The sequence below is a fragment of the Drosophila takahashii genome, chromosome 3R (assembly GCF_030179915.1).
Source record: "Drosophila takahashii strain IR98-3 E-12201 chromosome 3R, DtakHiC1v2, whole genome shotgun sequence".
Taxonomy (NCBI): domain Eukaryota; kingdom Metazoa; phylum Arthropoda; class Insecta; order Diptera; family Drosophilidae; genus Drosophila; species Drosophila takahashii.
Genome location: NC_091681.1, coordinates 30,911,974 through 30,930,559, shown reverse-complemented (window position 1 = coordinate 30,930,559; position 18,586 = coordinate 30,911,974). Strand labels below are relative to the sequence as shown.

Genomic DNA, 18,586 nt, shown 5'->3' with positions numbered 1-18,586 from the left:
CGAGTATTTCATATGCTGCTCGGTCTGGCACGTATGCCAGATTTGAAAAGCCCATAACCATAACCAGACTAGCCCCAGACCAAGACCCACAATTCGCTTGGGGGCATTTCTGCGGAATTCCAAAACACCGCTTGCACCTGCTGCCCCATGAGTCTATGCACAGCTAAGGTGGCAAAAATATATCCAGAAGATATTAACTTTTTAAAATTTTTAATAATGTCTACAATATTGTGAATGAACATTGTTATGTAATGTAAAAAAAACAACAGTTTAATTTATCAACTACTGTTGATTTAAAATTGTTGTTACTAAGAGAACAAATTGATTATTTTAAATTTTACTAAATATATATGAAGAATTTAAATATTTATTAAAATAATCTAAATATTTTTAGATCATTTTTGAAAGTTTATTCAGCATATTTAATGCCATTATTTTCACCTCGCCTGTCTTGTATCTATATATCTGCAAATCCAGTAGACGCGCGACGTGAGTGAAACGGCGTCGCCCCTTTCGATTTCACGAGTTCGCCGCCTATTGAGCATGTTTCGCAAATTGTTGCCAGAATTACGTGGCAGCAGCAACAAAAAGTATAAAAAATAGCAACAATGCGCTGTAACTGCCGGCGGAACTTATGAAATAATTCTCCAGATGCCATGTTATAGGTGAAGAATCCGGGGGATTTCGGGGGTTATGACAGAGATATGCATCTGAACGATTTGCAACTGCGCAAATAATTTACTCACCCGTGTCTAGACTCTAAACCCAGTGCTCTCGATATGGGCATGGATTTCGATGTGGATTTATTCATAATGCATGTGGGCAGATGTGTAATCCATAATTTAGTATCTGCGCACAAAAGTCAATTAAATCGACTGAATTTGTTTTCTTTTTTTTTTTTCGGGTGCAGTCAAAGTTTTAAAGTTAGAATGAATTAAAAATAGAATGTGATAAATGAAATAATAAATATAACATTCCAAAAATCGCTATTTCAGGGGCTTATAAAATTTTTCAATTTTTTCCGTAGCAACAGAATGCTGAATCAAATAATTTGCTGATATGAAGCTGCGATTTCAACAGCTTTAAATCAATGTGGGTTTTTTTTTAAGGTAATTTTATTACGTAAAGGCTTCCCCCGTTCTTTCTCCATAAATTCGCATATACAAATCCAACCAGATAAGTCAGCTCCAATTCGGAGTACTGAAGTATTTCATTTTGCGGTCGAATTCCATGAAAGATAAGGCTCTTCCCCCCTCACCGATGGTTTTGCCCTGCCCAATCCCTGTGTCATGTTTCTTGAGTCATCATGGGATTGTTATTATTATGCTTACGAGTAACTTCTAGCCGGGTCGACTTTTGGGGGCTTGTCATTCCGTCTGAGGCGACCGAGCATGATGTAGCACTTTGCGATCTGACAGTTGGATTGCACATTTTGTATAGATATTTTCAAGTATATAATGTATAGAGACCGGTTTATCTGGACGACGCCTGATTTATTTGGGTCATATATTCCGGAGTTCCTGGACTGCATGCTTTTAAATGTGATTGAAGTCCGACAGTTGATTTGTATATTGTGGCCAAGTGAATTGCAGAATGCTTCAGCTTGTCTGCGGTGGCATCCAGTCCTATTTCCTCGTTTTTTCCATCCCAAAATCCCCTAGATGCCAATGCAGCATCCGAAAATAAACTCAAAAGGGGTGAAAATTCCTTTCCAGCCAGCGAGAGATGTCTTTTTTGTCCGGTTTTTCTCCTGCTTTATTTTGTTTGCTTTTGGCACACTTTGAGTTTATTTTTAAAACAATTTCCACTGATGTTTGCATTGGGTTCGCTTTTATGGCTTGCGAAATATTCACTATAAAAGATGCGGAAAATGTCGGCACTGACAAGGTGATAACTGCTTGATCTTGTCCAGTTAACAAGATAAATAATAATCGATTCATTAAAGAGTCGCTAATGGATTGAATGGGCATGAGAATTTAACGCAAGCAGCCACATTCCAGTAGACTCTAGAAAGATTAATGTCTACCAGACTTGTGTGACGAAGTGGGGTGGTTTTTGGTTTTCTATGGATTTAAATTAAATAATTTTTTTCCAAACCTCTAAAAATAATGTTTTTTTTTTTTGTTAGAATAATCTTAATAAATATATTTTGGTTACAACCTTAATTTGGCAAAATATTCCAATGCATGGTCACACTAAAAAATTTACTTAAAATAAGAATTATAAATATATAAGAATGTTAGTCCTGGCCCGTCCCTGGAATTATAATGCATTCTTTACTACGAAAATCTTGGGATTTTATATTGAACATCTTGAGATATTTGCAATGTGCAATAATTTGTTGCTTTATGTATCTTTTGTCTGGCATTTTTTCTGCCTCCAATTATTTATTGTTCGCCTCGGTGTGGAAAATGTTTGGCCCGAATTTAATTTGAATTTATTTCTGTCCTCCCCAGCAACAAAAACTGCATAAACATTAGGAATTTATTTGCCTTCATTCCGACTTTAATATGGTGTTTGGCATGTTCTTTTCTCCTCTTTATCGGATTGTTTGCTCTGGTTTGAGGAAAACACATTTCTGAGGGGGATATTCTGACATTTTTGAGGGGCTAGTGGGCGATGGAATCACCTTTCAACCGCCCACTTTTTTCACCTTTCCCATTCCATCAACATTTTCCTTTTAAGTGAGCTTTTAACGAAGAGGCTCACGAGATTTCATCAGCGAGTTGTGTAAATTTGATGCACTCGAAAAGTGAGAAGACAAATACCACTAAAGAGGATATACCCACACACACTGGGGGTTACGCACACTTACGCACACTCACCTACACACTTAAACGCTTTATTTCGTTTTCAAGGCAAATCGTAAAATTTCTGCAAATATTTTGCTCGTCTCCTGTCTCTTTTACTCACTCGTCTGCTCTCTCTTTCATTTTGTGTTTTTCGTCCTGGCAGGCCTATTATTTATCCTTCTCTCTCTGAATGTGTGTGGGCTTTGTGTGTGAGTTCGTGTGTCCTTTTTTATGCCTATCACGCAATGGCTTTAGTTTTATGGCGAAATTAGCGAATGTCGACTCGGGCAATGCCAGCTCATATTTGTGAAATATTGGATTATGCCTAAGATATACAGAGAAAAATTTGAACTTTAGATCCGTATGGATGTTTCAGTTACCTTGTATTAAATACAAAATTAAATTAGGTTTTAATTTAAATTGTACCGAATTTTATACGCATGGTCACACTAGGCTTCTCTTTTAGAATCAGATCCAGAGCTCTGAATATGACAAGAATATTGCTCATCCGCCGTGTTGCCAAGTTTTATTTTGCTTTGTAAAAAGGTCGCTCTGTTCAAACTGAAACCCTTTATGAGTTTCTACTGTACAGGAAATTGAAAAAGCAATAAGTTGTTGTTTCTAACTGATAAACATGAATATTTTTGGGGTCCCTTTTTTTTACGAGTTTCTTTCTGCGGAGTGGGAGGGAGTTTCCTTTTGCCCATGCATCGATTTCCGCTTTGCCCATTTACGACTTTTTTACCCTGTTCCCTTTTCAGTATTTCTGTCATACTTTTAGGCGCCTATGAGGCAATAAACACAAAAGAATTACCTGGACATTGGTAATACAAATTCGATTTGGCGTTATCATCACTATCAGCTGATATTTTTGGGGTTCAACGTTTAATGCAAAGTTTTGGTAGACAGGAAAAGATTGGGCACGACAAAAAAAAAAGCGATATGCTCAAAATTCACTCTTATTTTATTTGAGGAGAAATGGAGATTTTTTGAGTGGAAGAGTGGTGTTCCTATTTTTTTTGCAGCGCTCAGCTGATTTGTTTTGGCATAAAAACAATAATAAATCGCTAGTGAATATGAGAGAAATATTTATTTCCTTCTCACTACGGCTTCTGCACTCAAAGTTTAGCTTATAGAAGCGAGTATTTTTGAGTACTTTTGAGTGGAAAGTACTCGAAACTCAATGCGCCGGCGTTGCTCTCTCCGCACTCAGAATCCCCAGCTCTCTGGGGGAATTGTACTCGCTCTCTTTATTTTTGGCGTCGCTTCGCTGGCGCTTTGAAAAAAGCCTTCGCTTTCGAATTTCCACTCATTCGTCTCTCAAATTTCGCAGCGCTCACTTCACTTTTTCCGTGCACTGCTCCCTGACAAAAAATATATAAAAAAAATTTACAACTTGAACCGAAAAAAACAGAGAGGCGCACTAACTAAAAAAATACAATAAAAACTATTAACTAAACTCTGCTGCCGCCGCCGCCGTTGCTATCTCGTTCGCACCTCTCCGATCGCCGCGTCGTGCTTAAAAACAATCGCCGATTGACGTTTTGTTTTACTTCGCCAGCTGCCGTCGAGTCGAGTCGAAGTGCAAAAATAAAAAACCAAGTTAAATAAAATGCTAAATATCAAAGCAAAGAAAAATACTAACTAAACAAGCGCAAACTGTAAATATTAAAAAATAACTACTCAAAGAAACCAAACCCACTAAACTGAACAACCAAAGTTCAAAAGGTAAAAGATCAACAAAGTAAAACCAAAAGTTAATAAATTACATAAAAAGCCTCAAGTTTTTTTATACCCACCTAGTGAAGCTCGTGAAAAATAATAAAAAACAAGAGGGAACGTTATAGTCGGATTCCCCGACTATCAGATACCCGTTACTCAGGTAAAGGGAGTGCGAGGGAGATGGAGATAGAGATAGAAAACGTTGATCACGCATAACTTTTTATCGAATGGTCCGATTTGAAAAATTTCTTCTACATTTCGATAGGTATTGATAAACACAATAAAACTGCATTTTTACTTTTCCAAAATATTAAAATTTTTAAAATCGTATATAAGCGATTGTGGGCGTTAGAGGGGGCGTGGCACCATTTTGAAACAAACTTGCGCTGCGTAGGAACTCCTAAAATCTGCATGCAAAATGCCAATCTTCTAGCTTTTATAGTTTCTGAGATCTCAGCGTTCATACAGACAGACAGACGGACAGACGGACAGACGGACAGACGGACAGACGGACATGGCTAGATCGACTCGGCTAGTGATCCTGATCAAGAATATATATACTTTATGGGGTCGGAAACGCTTCCTTCTCCCTGTTACATACTTTTGCACGAATACAATATACCCTTTTACTCTACGAGTAACGGGTATAAAAAGTCTGCAAAAAAAGAAATAAAACAAAAATACAAAAAGATTGACAAAAATAAACTTAATCACACACACAAGCGGGGGACCTATATACATATTATAAAAAAACATATAATTGCTATTTTAATCAGCCGCTGTTTGTGTGTGTGAGCGATTATCAAAATCTGAAACGGTCCAGAACAGAAATCAAAAAAATAAAAAGAATATTTAAAAAACCACAAACTCATTAGAAAAGTGTGCAAATGCTTGTTACACGCGGAAAAGAGAAAAGCGGTCGTAAAAATTAATAAATGATCGAATGAAAATAAAATCGAAAAGTAAATTCAAATAAAAGAGACTAAGTTTTACACAACACTCGTTCCTAACCTGTAAAATACTCTGCTGCTGCGCTGCAACTGCGACGTCGACTGCAACAAATTGCATTCTGCGTGCATTGTCCAAAAAAAAGAAGAATTCCTCTCTCTTTGCTCTCTTTCTTCGCCTGGCTTTTCGCCACATTGCAATTGCAAATTTGCATTACATAAATTTGCTGAGCATTTGCATTTGTTTATTAAATTTTAATAGGCTGTTTTATGGCCAAGAGTGCGTGTAATTAAATTGATGTGTACCTTTCATATATCCTATTTCTGCTGCAATCGATTACACAACTCTCAGTAAACATAAAACACAATTCTCAATTCTGCACTCTTTTGATCTCTTTTTTTTTACTGTCTTTTTCGTTCATTCAATTTACTGCACACGCACACACACAATCGCAGACAATTACTGCTATTTTAGGGGGGCTGTGCTCAGGAAGAAGAAGAAGCAAAAGGGGGTGGGGCCGGGGGGTTACCCGTTATTGCCCTGCAATTGAAAGAGGAAAAAAAATAAAAGAGGAGCAAAAAAAAAAAAGGAAAGGAGAGCGAATTCGAATTTACAGCCTCTCGCTTTTCAGACAATTTGTGTTTGTTGTCGTCCGCTTGTTTTGTTCCTCTCTTTTTATGGTCGCCGATTTCTCGCATCTCTTCCTCTGTTTTCCGTTCTTCGACGCAATTTGTTACACAATAAGAAAATGTGCTTTATTGCATCAAAGAGCTCGAAAAAAGGGTTTTCCAAATAAGAGTTTTCTTGAAACTCTCCAGCAGCTTAAAAACTGGTTCTTCAATTTTCAAAGTACTCAAAACTCTGAAAAATTTGACAATTTCAAGAGCAGGAACGTCTCAAAATTCCTCTAAAAATTAGAGATTTAAAAACCAGTCAAATAGTTCACTCTGCCATTTGCTTTATTTGTTTTATTTTTTTTTTCTCAACGGCAGCTTGTTTAGTTGCGCTCGGTAATTAATTTGTGCATTTGCGAAAATCGTGGGGAAAAGGGGCGCGTCAAAAACATCAGGCGATCGAGCAGCGCTGCTGACTTTGCACTCGAAAATCCATCAGAACTCGTAAAGATTCGCTATCCGATTTGGCGATCCACGTTCCACATTCCACTCGAAAAACAAAAACTAGAGTTGCACAGTTCAAGAGTTGAGAGGAAAGATCGCGGGTGCAGTTTTCTATCTGTTTTCCTTATCAGTCACTGTAGTCGTTCTCGAACATTTCATCAACTCATCGGCACTTCAAACAGCCTGGAGTGTTTGTTGCCGCAGCCTGTTACAAACAGCAGCGGTCGTAATATTAGCACACACTCTAAGTTCAATAATTCCAGAGTAGTAGGTGTTAACCCTGTGAAGTAATCTAAAGATCAGTTACTTAATGGGTTTCTTGAATAATACTTAGTGAAATGATCTTTGAAACAGCTTTTCTTATCTAAATATTTTTCAGAAATAAAACCGGAGTAGTAGGTGTTAACCCTGTGAAATAATCTAAAGATCACTTACTTAATGGGTTTTCTTGAATAATACTTAGAGAGATGATCTTAAAAACTGCTTTCTTATCTAAATATTTTTCAGAAATAAAACTATATATCTTTTTTTTAAGTATCATTAGTGTAAAAATGGATAAATTTAATTAAAAAATTGTTTTATTTGCTGTAATTATGGCATGAGTAATAGTTTGTTTAAAAAATAATTGAGTTAATCAAGCGATAATGACAGCGATATATCATTGCATAGTTATAAATATGTTAGAGAACCGACTTTGTAATAAAGATTAATTTGAGGGTTTATGAAAGACACCTATGAACCCCTAATTAGTTTAAAGATTCCATTAAATATTTAATGGTTAAGTTTTCTTTCAAGTACATTCCCTCTCGTTTACCAAAGATGTTATACAAGATATCATTGATTATTTTCTAGACTCCACAATCATTGTTTTCAAGTCGCTAGGTGTTTTTTTCGCAGCACTCCAGATTAACTAATATATTAGTCTGTCAACAAAAAAGTTGCCAAAAATAGCAACGTTTCAACTAGTTTTATTTTATAATGACCTCTCTCCAAAATCGAATGGCGCATTGTTAGTGCTATCATTTCAACCGTAGCTGTACGTATTTTTGGCCGGCTTTTAATTAATAATGTGATGTAAGCCTCCTCTGCGAAAAAAGGGGCCGATCCAGCGATCCACCGATCCACCTTTAACGATAGTCGGTTCTAACTGGTTGCAACTGGCCCCGGCGAACAATTGGCGAGCCCAACAATGAAGATGAAGCAATTATTTAAGTGTAGCGAGGGTAGACTAGTTGTGCCTATATCTATACCTATATCTTTTGTTGTCCACACAGTGCCTTCCGGCTTTACGCTTGGTGGGTGTGTTGTTTTCCAGGGGCATACCTATAATTCTGCGTACGATTTCTCAATCGTCCTAATCAATCGATTTACGCCCGAATTACGCAACGCCCCAAAGAAGTCGTGTGACATTGAGCCCCCTTTTCCGCCCCCAGAAAGTGGGCTGGTCTGGTCTGTTCTGGTCACCTCTGAAGAAATCGTAGATCTATTGAGAACTGATAGACAAAAGACTGAAGACCCTTCACTTGAATGTCGAGAGCTGCCCCCATATTAACTGCTTCTCGAACGACGTATTTCACGACTATTTCACCAGAGGGACGAGCCCCCAAAAATCGCTTCTTCTACCAACTGGAAATTATAAATAATACTCGGCTGTTTGTTTTGGCGGTGGTGGTGTGCTGTCGCTGGTGATATTCCGCCTCATCATGTCCAGCACTCGAGGCCGGGGCACTACGAATATAGCTCCAGCTATCGTGCGATGGCGCCTTTATCGCCAGATCACTCGTAGCACGCATTCCACGGGGGTTTCACGGGGGCCCCACGGGGGCTTCACGCGGCCACCGCTTGACTCTCAGCCACTCCATGCATGCACAGTTTTTTTTTATAAGGCTACACTCTATACTAGCTATACGTCCATAAAAAACGTAGGCCCGAGACGATGTGCCGTGCTGAAGATCAGACTGAGTCGGCCGATCGCGCGTAGTACCATATCTTATCGGTAGGGAGCTGGAAAAAAAAAAAACAAAAAGTTCCTGAGACATCACATCAGCAGTGTTGCCGGGTTCTCTACGGATTTTTTTCGGTCTGGGTTTTCAGTTCCATCGGATTACTGATTACACCCTATATAGCCAGCCAGCCAGCAAGCTTATCAATCTGGGTTTCTGTTTCCCCGCGCTGTTGTTCTTGTCATTTTGCCTTGTTTTTGTTGTTGGGACACACCCACCTAGTTCCATTTTTTGCTATCTATCATAGCTGAGAAGTGAAAAAAATACACATAATGAACGATGCCCAGCCGTCGTAGTCGCTTTTTTGATTTCACTCGGATAATTGATAAGGTATAGGTAATGGTGAGTCTCTCGAAAATCGGTCTGGCATTGGGGAAACGTGACTTATCGGCGGGCGAAAATTTTCCAATGGCAATTGTGAAATCTAGGAAACCGCCCAGAAGTCGCTAATTCGGAATAGGAATGATCGGTGATCACGTTTGACCAAACCAAGTACGGACTTTTAACTGCAAAAAAGGTGCACAGAAAGTAGTTATTTTTCTGATTTTATAAAAATATTTTAAAAAGGATTTATGATTCAATATACAATAATCTCGGATATTAAAATAGCATTAATATTGTAAAAGAGGATAAAATTATAGTATTTTTTAGTAAATAAAAAGTATAACGCTATTTTAATCCCAACAAAAGATAAAGCTTAAATTAGAGAACAAGTTTGCTGATAAATACGATAACTTATAATAAAAACCTTTATCTTATAGTCTCAGTAAAATCAGAATGCAGGCAATTTTTGAACACTCTTATCACGAAAATGCCTTTGATAAGTGATATTAACGTTTGTATAAGACGATAATGTTTTCTTTTCCGTATACTCAAACGAATAAGAGGTGAAAATTGCTAGTTTCAGTGAGGAAATTCCGGCTCAATTCGGCTCATTAGGGGACCTGTAGAGTTAATTAAGTCTAGTTAATTGGTATTTACTAACCCAGTGCCAAAGCAGTTGTGTCTCTTTTTGAGATACAATAAAAAATGTATGATCATATCTTCTTATTCAAAACGAATTCCGCGAAACGCTTTTTTCTCTCGCCGTGGTGTAACAAACGAGTGCAACGCGAATAAGTTACCGAAAATATGCATTTCAATTAAACCCAATCGAAACGCGCTTTGTGCCTCTTCATCTTGCAGTAATCTTGAGAATAAACATGAGATATACTCACTCGCTCAACAAACGGCGGCAAGTGAGCAAAAGGAACAACAACCAGCTGAAACCGAGAAGGAGCCAGAGAAAGTAGACGCCGATCTGGAAATAATCCTACAGGAGACCAAGGAAACAGTAAATAAACCAATACCCATTGAGGTGGAAGATAAATCTCCGGAAATTGAGATCAAGGAGACAGAGAAAATCAACGAGGAAATAGCTGCACCAGAAATCGGAAAAATTACTGCTACAAACAACCCACCACCAGTAATTGAACAGATAAAGCAACTGGGCAACGAGATCAGTCCCTTTAAGCAGATCCTCCAGGCGGAGTTGTTCATCAAGCGGGAAAATCACTCGCCAGGACCGCGAACGATCACCGCCCAGCTGCTCAGCGGCGGAAATACCAGCGGATTGCGTCACGAGGAGAAGCGTCCCAAGTCGGTGACAGCTTCGGTCTTCCGTCCAAGTTCTGCTCCACCTTTGACCCCAACCCCAACCCCACCACCACCACCGCCCGCAGTAGCAGCAGCAGTGCTCTGCAAGAAGACTTTGCCTACGCTCAGCGTGGAGCCCAATCTGCCGCCCACAACCACCGCCACGGCAGCCATAATCTCCTCGAGCAATCAGCAGTTGCAGATTCCACAGCCAAGTCAACTGCAGAATCCACAGCCAACAGCTCAAGATATGAATAAAGGATTCTGTTCGCTCTTCGCTGACGATGGACGAGGTCTGACAAGTAAGTACAAGAATCTTTATCATTAAATCCTTAAATACTAGGGGCTGTATCTGAAATCTCTATCTTTTTTATGCAAAGCTTAAAACTTCTCAAGAATTCGCGTAGCATCTACTAAAGAAGTACATAAATTTTATCATTTAAAATATCAAATTATTTCTAAAGAATTCGCGTAGTATCCAAAAATTGTATTTATTTAATTCGATCTAATAATGAAATGTAATCAATATTTTATCTCTCTCAAAATCAAAATTCTCTATTTTCTAATCAACAAAATGCATTATAATCTAGTGCTCATATTCAACTATATATATTGCCAAGAGGCTTTTAAAAATAAAACTGCAGCGATAGCAAGTTAAGCATTTCGATTGATAGAGATTTCAGTGTTACACCCCTTTTAGCTATATACATAACTCAATTCGGTTGTTAGGGAAGGTACCTATAGCGGAATCAGCTGATAACTGTAGAAAATAATAGAAAAACAGGAAAGATTTGCAAACCACTTTGGAGTAGTTTTTGTGTTACTGTGTTTATACGATGCCGAATTCACGCTATCATTTCACGCTTTCGGCCGATTCGTGCTTGTATAAACGCCATTTCGTGAATTCGGCAACACACGAAAGTTGACTATGATTTCAGCCCAAAAGCGTGATTTGGTGATATGCAGTATGGTAACTCTGTAAAAAATGATCGACGTTGCCAGATCGCTAGAAATTGAAGGCCTTTTATAGGCTATATCTCTAATCAGTGGTATTAAAAATTAGATATTTTTGCCGGTCCGGCATCCCTATCAGCTGAGAGTGAATAAAAGCATGAATTCTCGGCTGTCGTATAAACAGGGGTTATTTCTATTTCGCGCTTTTAAGAAATCGTGATTGCTATCGTATAAACATAGTATGTGAAGTGCATCAGGTGCAGTGCTCTGCGTTCAAGGCTAAAGTCAACGTTTTTCAACTTATACATATGCAATCCGCTTGGCTTGTTTATAAATTCTATGCAAAAATAGGTAAAAACAACAGAAGGCAGGGGGAACTTGGTGACGCGCGCTATTTGATGTGATTTGACGCATTGTGCGATTTGATTGGTCAGTCAGTCGTTCAGTCGTTGAGTCAGTCAGTCAGTCTGGCAATCTGGCATTCATTCAGTCAGCCAGTTGGTCAGTCATTCGTTTGGCGATCGTTTTGCCTTTTGGCTCGCTTATCTGTGGCCGCAATTTGCGCAAATAAAACTATTTATTTGTAAAGACCGAAATGCCCCGCCAACCCTTCACTCGAAAAGTGCATTAGTAAACAATGTTCAGTTCGCTCGCCTGATAAGTGCATGCCATATAGGTGCTGTACATATATGGAGGTGTATATATTATATAATATACGTAGTATATAGATTCCCATCCCGTACTTAACCGCAAGCCGGTTGCCGATGCAATTGCCCGGCTCTCTTATGTCACAATTTGCCGGCATTACGCATACGCAGTGTTGTGCACATGAAAACCCAGGGGGATCGTTTATTGAAAGATTAGAGTTGGAAGGTGCTGGGCTTGTTTTTTTTAAGTGAAGATCGCAGTTATAAAATCGTTCAATATATTTATGGGACTGTAAAGTGGGTTACCTAAAGGTAATCAATTATTGTGTATACGCAGTGTGTTACAGCGAAAAGTTTTTTGTTCAACTGTCTAATATCTGCCAACTAGAGTGTGATATATAATAGGATCAATTAAAATTCTAAACTAGCAGTGAGTAATTTATTAACAAAGGGTAAAGTGTTGCCTTAATTTAATAATGGCTGTCATTTATGGAAAAAGTATCTTATGGTCTATTTTTTCATAGAACCCATAAACAAAGTAATAATTATTTTTTCTGAATGGAAAAACATCATAAAAACGGTCTCCTTATATTTTCCACTAGGCATCATATGATTAAATTATTTAGAAAAACGTCACCGTTTGTTTTGCCCACTCTTTTTCTTGCTGTACGGAAATATTTGTGTATTTCGAATGTTTTTTCTTCCTATGCCCATCGAGTGAATTTTTCCGCTCTTTTTTTTCGGCCGCCGCCTGGTGACAAAAACAGAAATATGAATATTAACTTGAGCCAATTAATATGCTAAGCGATGTGGCTGTCATCGGGGGGAGAGGAGGGAGGTTCCTCAAAAAAGTCTACAAAGAGTGTATTTTTTGGCGCGTGTGCCAAGGTTCGTGGACGGATCAAGCATGTGTCGCATGTGCCCCCTCTCCAAGACCGTCCACCCCATCCCCCATCTCCGGATTTCTGAATAGCCCAGTATTTTCGACACTTTTTCAAGTGGACCTGCAGCCTCTAAACGCTTTCGTTTTCTCTATGTTGACATTTGGCTGGGCCTGAAGACTTTCGGATATATAAAGATACATTACTATACTTCACTTTCTTCCCACCGCATCGTCTATATTTATTTTCGTTGCTTCGTGGAACGTAAATAAACAGGGGAAATGCCTCGGCTTTATTTTCATCTCACATGGAATTTGTCCTAAAGGGGATGTGTTTCTTTTTATGTAATTTTCTTGTCACCGATGTTGTTTTGGTATTTTTCCAAACACCTCAAATATTCCATTCGTTATGGGCTAATCAGTAAATGTAACACTCGATCGGTTGTCAGATACTCGGCTTTTCAAGGCGTTACATTATAGAGTAAAAAAAAAATACAGATAATCAGGGAAGCGGCTTCTTCTTGATGGCCAAACAAAAGCAATCCGTTGACAAACAAAAACAAAAGGGGTCCCAGTGTAATTACCTTATGCTCTTATCCGCTCACAATCTACAAAAGCAAATATTTGTAACGATAGCAAGGGGAACACACTCTTGGCCATAAATATCAATTGGGCCGATACATTTATGGGTTTTTTGGTTTTAGTCAGTGGCTGAGCAATTATGCTAGGTAATGGGAATGGGAATGGCAATGGAATATATTGAGGGATCGAAGGGGAATATGGACAACGCACTTCTATCGTGATTAGCACGCGTGATAAGCACGCTTTGCACGCTGCTGAATCAAAAAAATAACAGACGGACGTCTATGGATGGATTGGATTCTCTCCTAATCACCCGGGTTCAAGTTCACAGCTGATATGATGATGAGTCCAAGTCCGATCTGCTGCGGCAGCTGTGTAAAAAAATTGTCAATATGTTTTTCGGGCTCTTACATAAAAAGCTGAATAGTCTATAAAATATAGAACATCACGCCCTGTTCCCATTTCTCTCTGCGGGCTTCTTAAGTGCCCGTGTCCGTTGTTTACATATTCCGATTTTGATTTGGAACTACGTCACATCACGAGTCGCCACCGCCATCGTTTTCAATTGCAGATGATGACATAAATTTATTTAAATTGAAGACGTTTTGTTCTCGCGTTTTTGGGTTTGAGTCTGAGTCTGAAGATTCCTCGCAGCATGAATTTTCGTTATGAATTTGATGTGTGTGCTAATGTGCGGCAACCTGTTCTCTCGAAAACTTTCGAATATAATAGTACACACGCGCCTCAAGTGCACCGAATGTGGCTCAAGTGCAGAGATGCCTTTCACAAGTGCCTCACGACCGACCTCTCATCGGTTGCACAGCGGGAAATATTGGGTTCTTTAGATAATAACACTTAGAAATACCGAGTACTTATCGAAAAATTATTGAAAAATTCTTTCTCAATATTTTTTCCTGTGTAACTGGGTTACCCACTGACCGGGTGACTCGATGACTGGGTGACTGGATCACTGGGTGATGGCCATGTCTCAGCTGCAGCTGCTCTCTGCCTCTCTTTAGCCTTGCGTGTAGGCCCAGTTAGCCAGTTAGCCGCTAAATGCCATTACTGGCCTTGCACTTTGGTGAAAAACAACACATTCGATGAGCTGTAATATATAGAAGCACTTTGCAAACATCTCATAAAATGCACTCCTCGATTTCGATATAGATATAGACCCCCAATGGACGATGAATAGTAGGGGCCTGTGTTTTCTGTTCTGTTCTATGTGTGTGTTGCATTATCATGCGCCATAATTTCTGTTGTTTTTTCCGCAAAAAGCTTTGCCAACGTTGAGTAGCACTCGAGTGCCATAATTACAAGTCACACTGCCGGGTTGGTTTCGGGGGGGTTTGGGGGTTGGGGGTTCCATAATGCAATGGTGTGCGGCTTGCGGGGGGTTAGACCTTTGGGCGTGCATTGTTAATTAATTTGTTTGTGTCGAATGCAACGACCGCAAGAGCAAGCAGATGCCGACGGGACAGCTCCAGCTACAAGCTGTGCAAATCCCTTACACACGGCTAATCTGATCTTTATTGTCGCTTCCCTGAAAATGGCATTGGAATATGTTCTGCACGGAGAAAAAATAGGTTATATATCGTGAAAAAATTATTTTCAGAGTGACCTTTTTACTTTTGCAGGTAAGAGCCAATGCAGTGTGACCATGCAGTCAACTATCACTTATAAATTAGGTGCTTATTAATGGGAAATTCAATTCTTTAGATATTAAAGGTTTTCCACCGTGTAAAATGCATTAGCTAAGCCGAATGTGGGTTGGTGAGGAGCCGCAAACCCATTCCAGGCAATCTGCTTACTATATTCTGGCTTATATGGCTGCCCGGTGGCAGTTGCCGCAGTTGGGGATTTATCCGCATTATATATGGCTCTTTTGATAGAAGTAAAAGCGGCTGAGCCAAAGGCAAACAATGCACTTGGACTTGCATTTGAAATTCTATTTGGCCTGCGGTCGGTCTCTCCGTTGTTTTAGTTAGTTTTTCATTTCCATTTTGCAACTTAATAGTCGGCACCACACACACAGGCGGTTGGGACCAGTTTTATTAGCATATGCCATCTAGTATAGCAAACCCCATGACGGGAATGGGATTGGAATTGGGATTGGAATTGGGATGGGTATGGGTTGATAGGCTGAGGATCGGCTTTAGGAATTTCTGAATCAGATGACGCACAGCCAGCAATCTGGCGGTAAGATCGCCCCTGGTTCAAGACCCCTTGCTATTGATAAGCAACCTTGCACCTGATCTGGGGCGATGCACCCGATAGTTATTTAATTGCATAAAAATAGCTAAAGTTCCTGTTTGGAGGATTGCTTGTTTTTCGCGGCGCTTTGCTTGCATATTTTCATTCCGTGTACGTCAATAGGGCCGAAATGCTGATTAATGGGTTGTATGGCCATAAAAATCATGGCTCTGCTTCGATTGTGGCGGCAATTGGAGCGACTAATTCACGAGGGGAGCTTTTGCGGGTTGCCTTCAATTAGATTCAATTGAGAGCTGTCAATTAGGGGCGACTCCGGCGAGCGATAATTGAAATTTCGGCAGCACAAGGGTTCTTTTTTTTTTGTTCGTAGAGTTAATTAACAGTAGAGCAAAAAACCGAATTGAGATGTGTGAACTAGGTGAAACCGCCACTAACTGCATTTATTTATTTTGTTCTTTCGGATTTCAGTGCTCAAGGAAGAACCCGATGATTTGTCCCACCACTTGGCCTCCACCAATTGCATTCAGCTGGACGAGATGACTCCCTTCAGCGACATGTTGGTTGGCCTCATGGGCTCCTGCCTGCTGCCCGAGGACATCAATTCCCTGGACTCGACCACCTGCTCCACGACGGCCAGTGGCCAGCACTACCAGAGTCCCAACAGCAGCAGCAACAGCAGCAGCAGCGGCAGCAATTCTGCAGCAGCAACCAGCAATACCAGCAGCAATAACAATAGCTATGCCAACAGTCCGCTCAGCCCGCTCACACCCACTCCAACGGCAGCTGAAAGGAATCACAGTCATCAGCAGCAGCAGCAACACAACCAGCAACAGCAGCAACACAACCAGCAGCAGCAGCAACAGCACCAGCAGCAACATCATACCCAGCACCACGACAACAGCAATAGCAGCAGCAACATTGATCCCTTGTTCAACTATCGCGAGGAATCGAACGACACAAGTTGCTCGCAGCACCTGCATTCGCCCAGCATTACCTCAAAGGTGGGTTTTCTTAGATCAAGCCCTTTTAATTACTTCTAATAACCAATATTTCCATTTTATACCAACAGAGTCCCGAGGACAGCAGCCTGCCATCGCTTTGCAGTCCCAATTCGCTGACTCAGGAGGATGACTTCTCCTTCGAGGACTTTGCCATGCGGGCGCCCTACATCCCCATCGATGACGATATGCCCCTGCTAACGGAGACGGATCTCATGTGGTGTCCGCCAGAGGATCTGCAGGCCATGGTGCCCAAGGAGATTGATGCCATGCAGCAGCAGTTGCAACAGTTGCAGCAGCAACATCATCAGCAGTATGCCAACAGCAATACTGTCTACCAGCAACAGCAGCAGCAGCAGCAACAACAGCAGCAGCATTTCTCCAACTCCCTGTGCTCATCGCCTGCTTCAACGGTCTCCTCATTGTCGCCATCGCCAGTGCAACATCATCAGCAGCAGCAACAGGCGGCGGTCTTTACCAGCGATTCCAGCGAACTGGCAGCATTGCTGTGCGGATCCGGAAATGGAACTCTGTCGATTCTGGGAGGAAGTGGTGTTACCGTTGCGGAGGAGTGCAACGAGCGACTTCAGCAGCAGCAGCAACATCATCAGCAGCAGCAGCAACAAAATAGCAACGAGTTCAGGACCTTCCAGCAACTGCAGCAGGAGTTGCAGTTGCAGGAGGAGCAGCAGCAACGTCAGCAGCAGCAGCAGCAACAACAGCAGCAGCAGCAACAGCAGCAGCAGTTACTGAGCCTAAGCATCGAGTGCAAAAAAGAGAAATACGATGTGCAAATGGCAAGCAGTTTATGTCATCCCATGGAGGATGCATTTGAGAATGACTACAGCAAGGATTGTAAGTATTTAAGAAAACAGAATAGGGAAATATGTCAAAAGATAAGATAAAGACAGAGAAATTTAGTGGGATTTGGAGATCATTATAAAATAGGCAATATAAAGTTAAGACATAGGATGAAGAAAGTGATAAATATTAGGTTTTATAGATTATAAAAAAGTTTTACGAAAATGTAGTCGATAAAAATAGATGGGAATTTATTAAAATAAAATGCCTTTGTTTTTATAGACTTGTTATTTGAATAGACACATAGTTCTAAAGATAATTCGAGAGATATTAAATTAAAAACCAAAGCAACCAGAAAACACACAAAAAGAATAACAAATATATTTGATCAATTGATTGAAATTTTACGACACTTTAGTTTTTTAATAGAAAGAGACTTTTGATAGATTTAATAGAGCTGAATAGATTGATTTACGGCCCTCTGGGACTTGTCTCTCCCCATTGGCTTTGGAAATATTCCACAATTTCGCCTCCTGCATTTGGAGAGGCCTAATTTTATGGCAGTTCCCCCTGGCTAAAAATACCCGTGGAAACTTGCTTTATTTTTTATGATATGCTGCCAACGCACACGCACTCAAACACGCCTACATGTAAAAATAGAGGGAAGCATGAAGAAAATTTCAGAATTTTTGTTGCGTGTCGCGGAAGATGTCACTTTGGGTTGGGTTGTTTTTTCTCTTTTTTTTTTTTTTTTGGTATTTGTTTGGGGAACTGCGGGAGAGCTAATTGATGTGGGTCTGCCGCTTCACTCCAGTGGCTTGTAAGCGATTTGCGTAATTTTCACACATTGCTCTCTTACCTTTGACACATGTCACGGCACGAGAAGTCTGTGATTGATGCCCGGCAAGTGAGGGAACCGATGGCACCAGCCCCTAACCTTGTCACTTGTATTGACTGCAAGTGCCGGCGACATATGACAGGCAATGAAAAAATTGGGAATATCTCGGGGTATATTGACAGATGCCTTTAGGCCTTTATGAATTTTCCACTAGCTAATCGCGACTTATTTATGTGTCGCACACACCAGGCGAAAGAAAAAACGAAACTTATGATATAGATATATATACAGAGACAAAGGCAGGCGGAGAAATATATAGATACATTGTATAGAGTGTGCAAAATGTTTGCGCCAGCCAAATATTATTGTTTTAAATTAGCACCAATGTCATGGGCAAAGGAATTAATTTTTGGCTGGCCATTCGATTCAATAAATTTCGAGGATTAGACAGCAT

The 18,586-nt window shown here is 40.2% G+C and overlaps 1 protein-coding gene across 2 annotated transcripts in view; it reads left to right on the top strand.

Moving 5' to 3' along the window:
- sima (HIF-1 transcription factor component sima) overlaps positions 1 to 18,586 on the top strand; it is a 74,598-nt gene that overhangs the window by 45,782 nt on the left and 10,230 nt on the right. For both annotated transcript variants that reach the window (XM_017153223.3, XM_070216801.1), the window contains exons 8-10: positions 9,769 to 10,520; positions 15,964 to 16,496; positions 16,565 to 17,348. In XM_017153223.3, the coding sequence (XP_017008712.2) occupies positions 9,769 to 10,520; positions 15,964 to 16,496; positions 16,565 to 17,348 (2,069 nt within the window). The remainder of the gene's footprint in view (positions 1 to 9,768; positions 10,521 to 15,963; positions 16,497 to 16,564; positions 17,349 to 18,586) is intronic.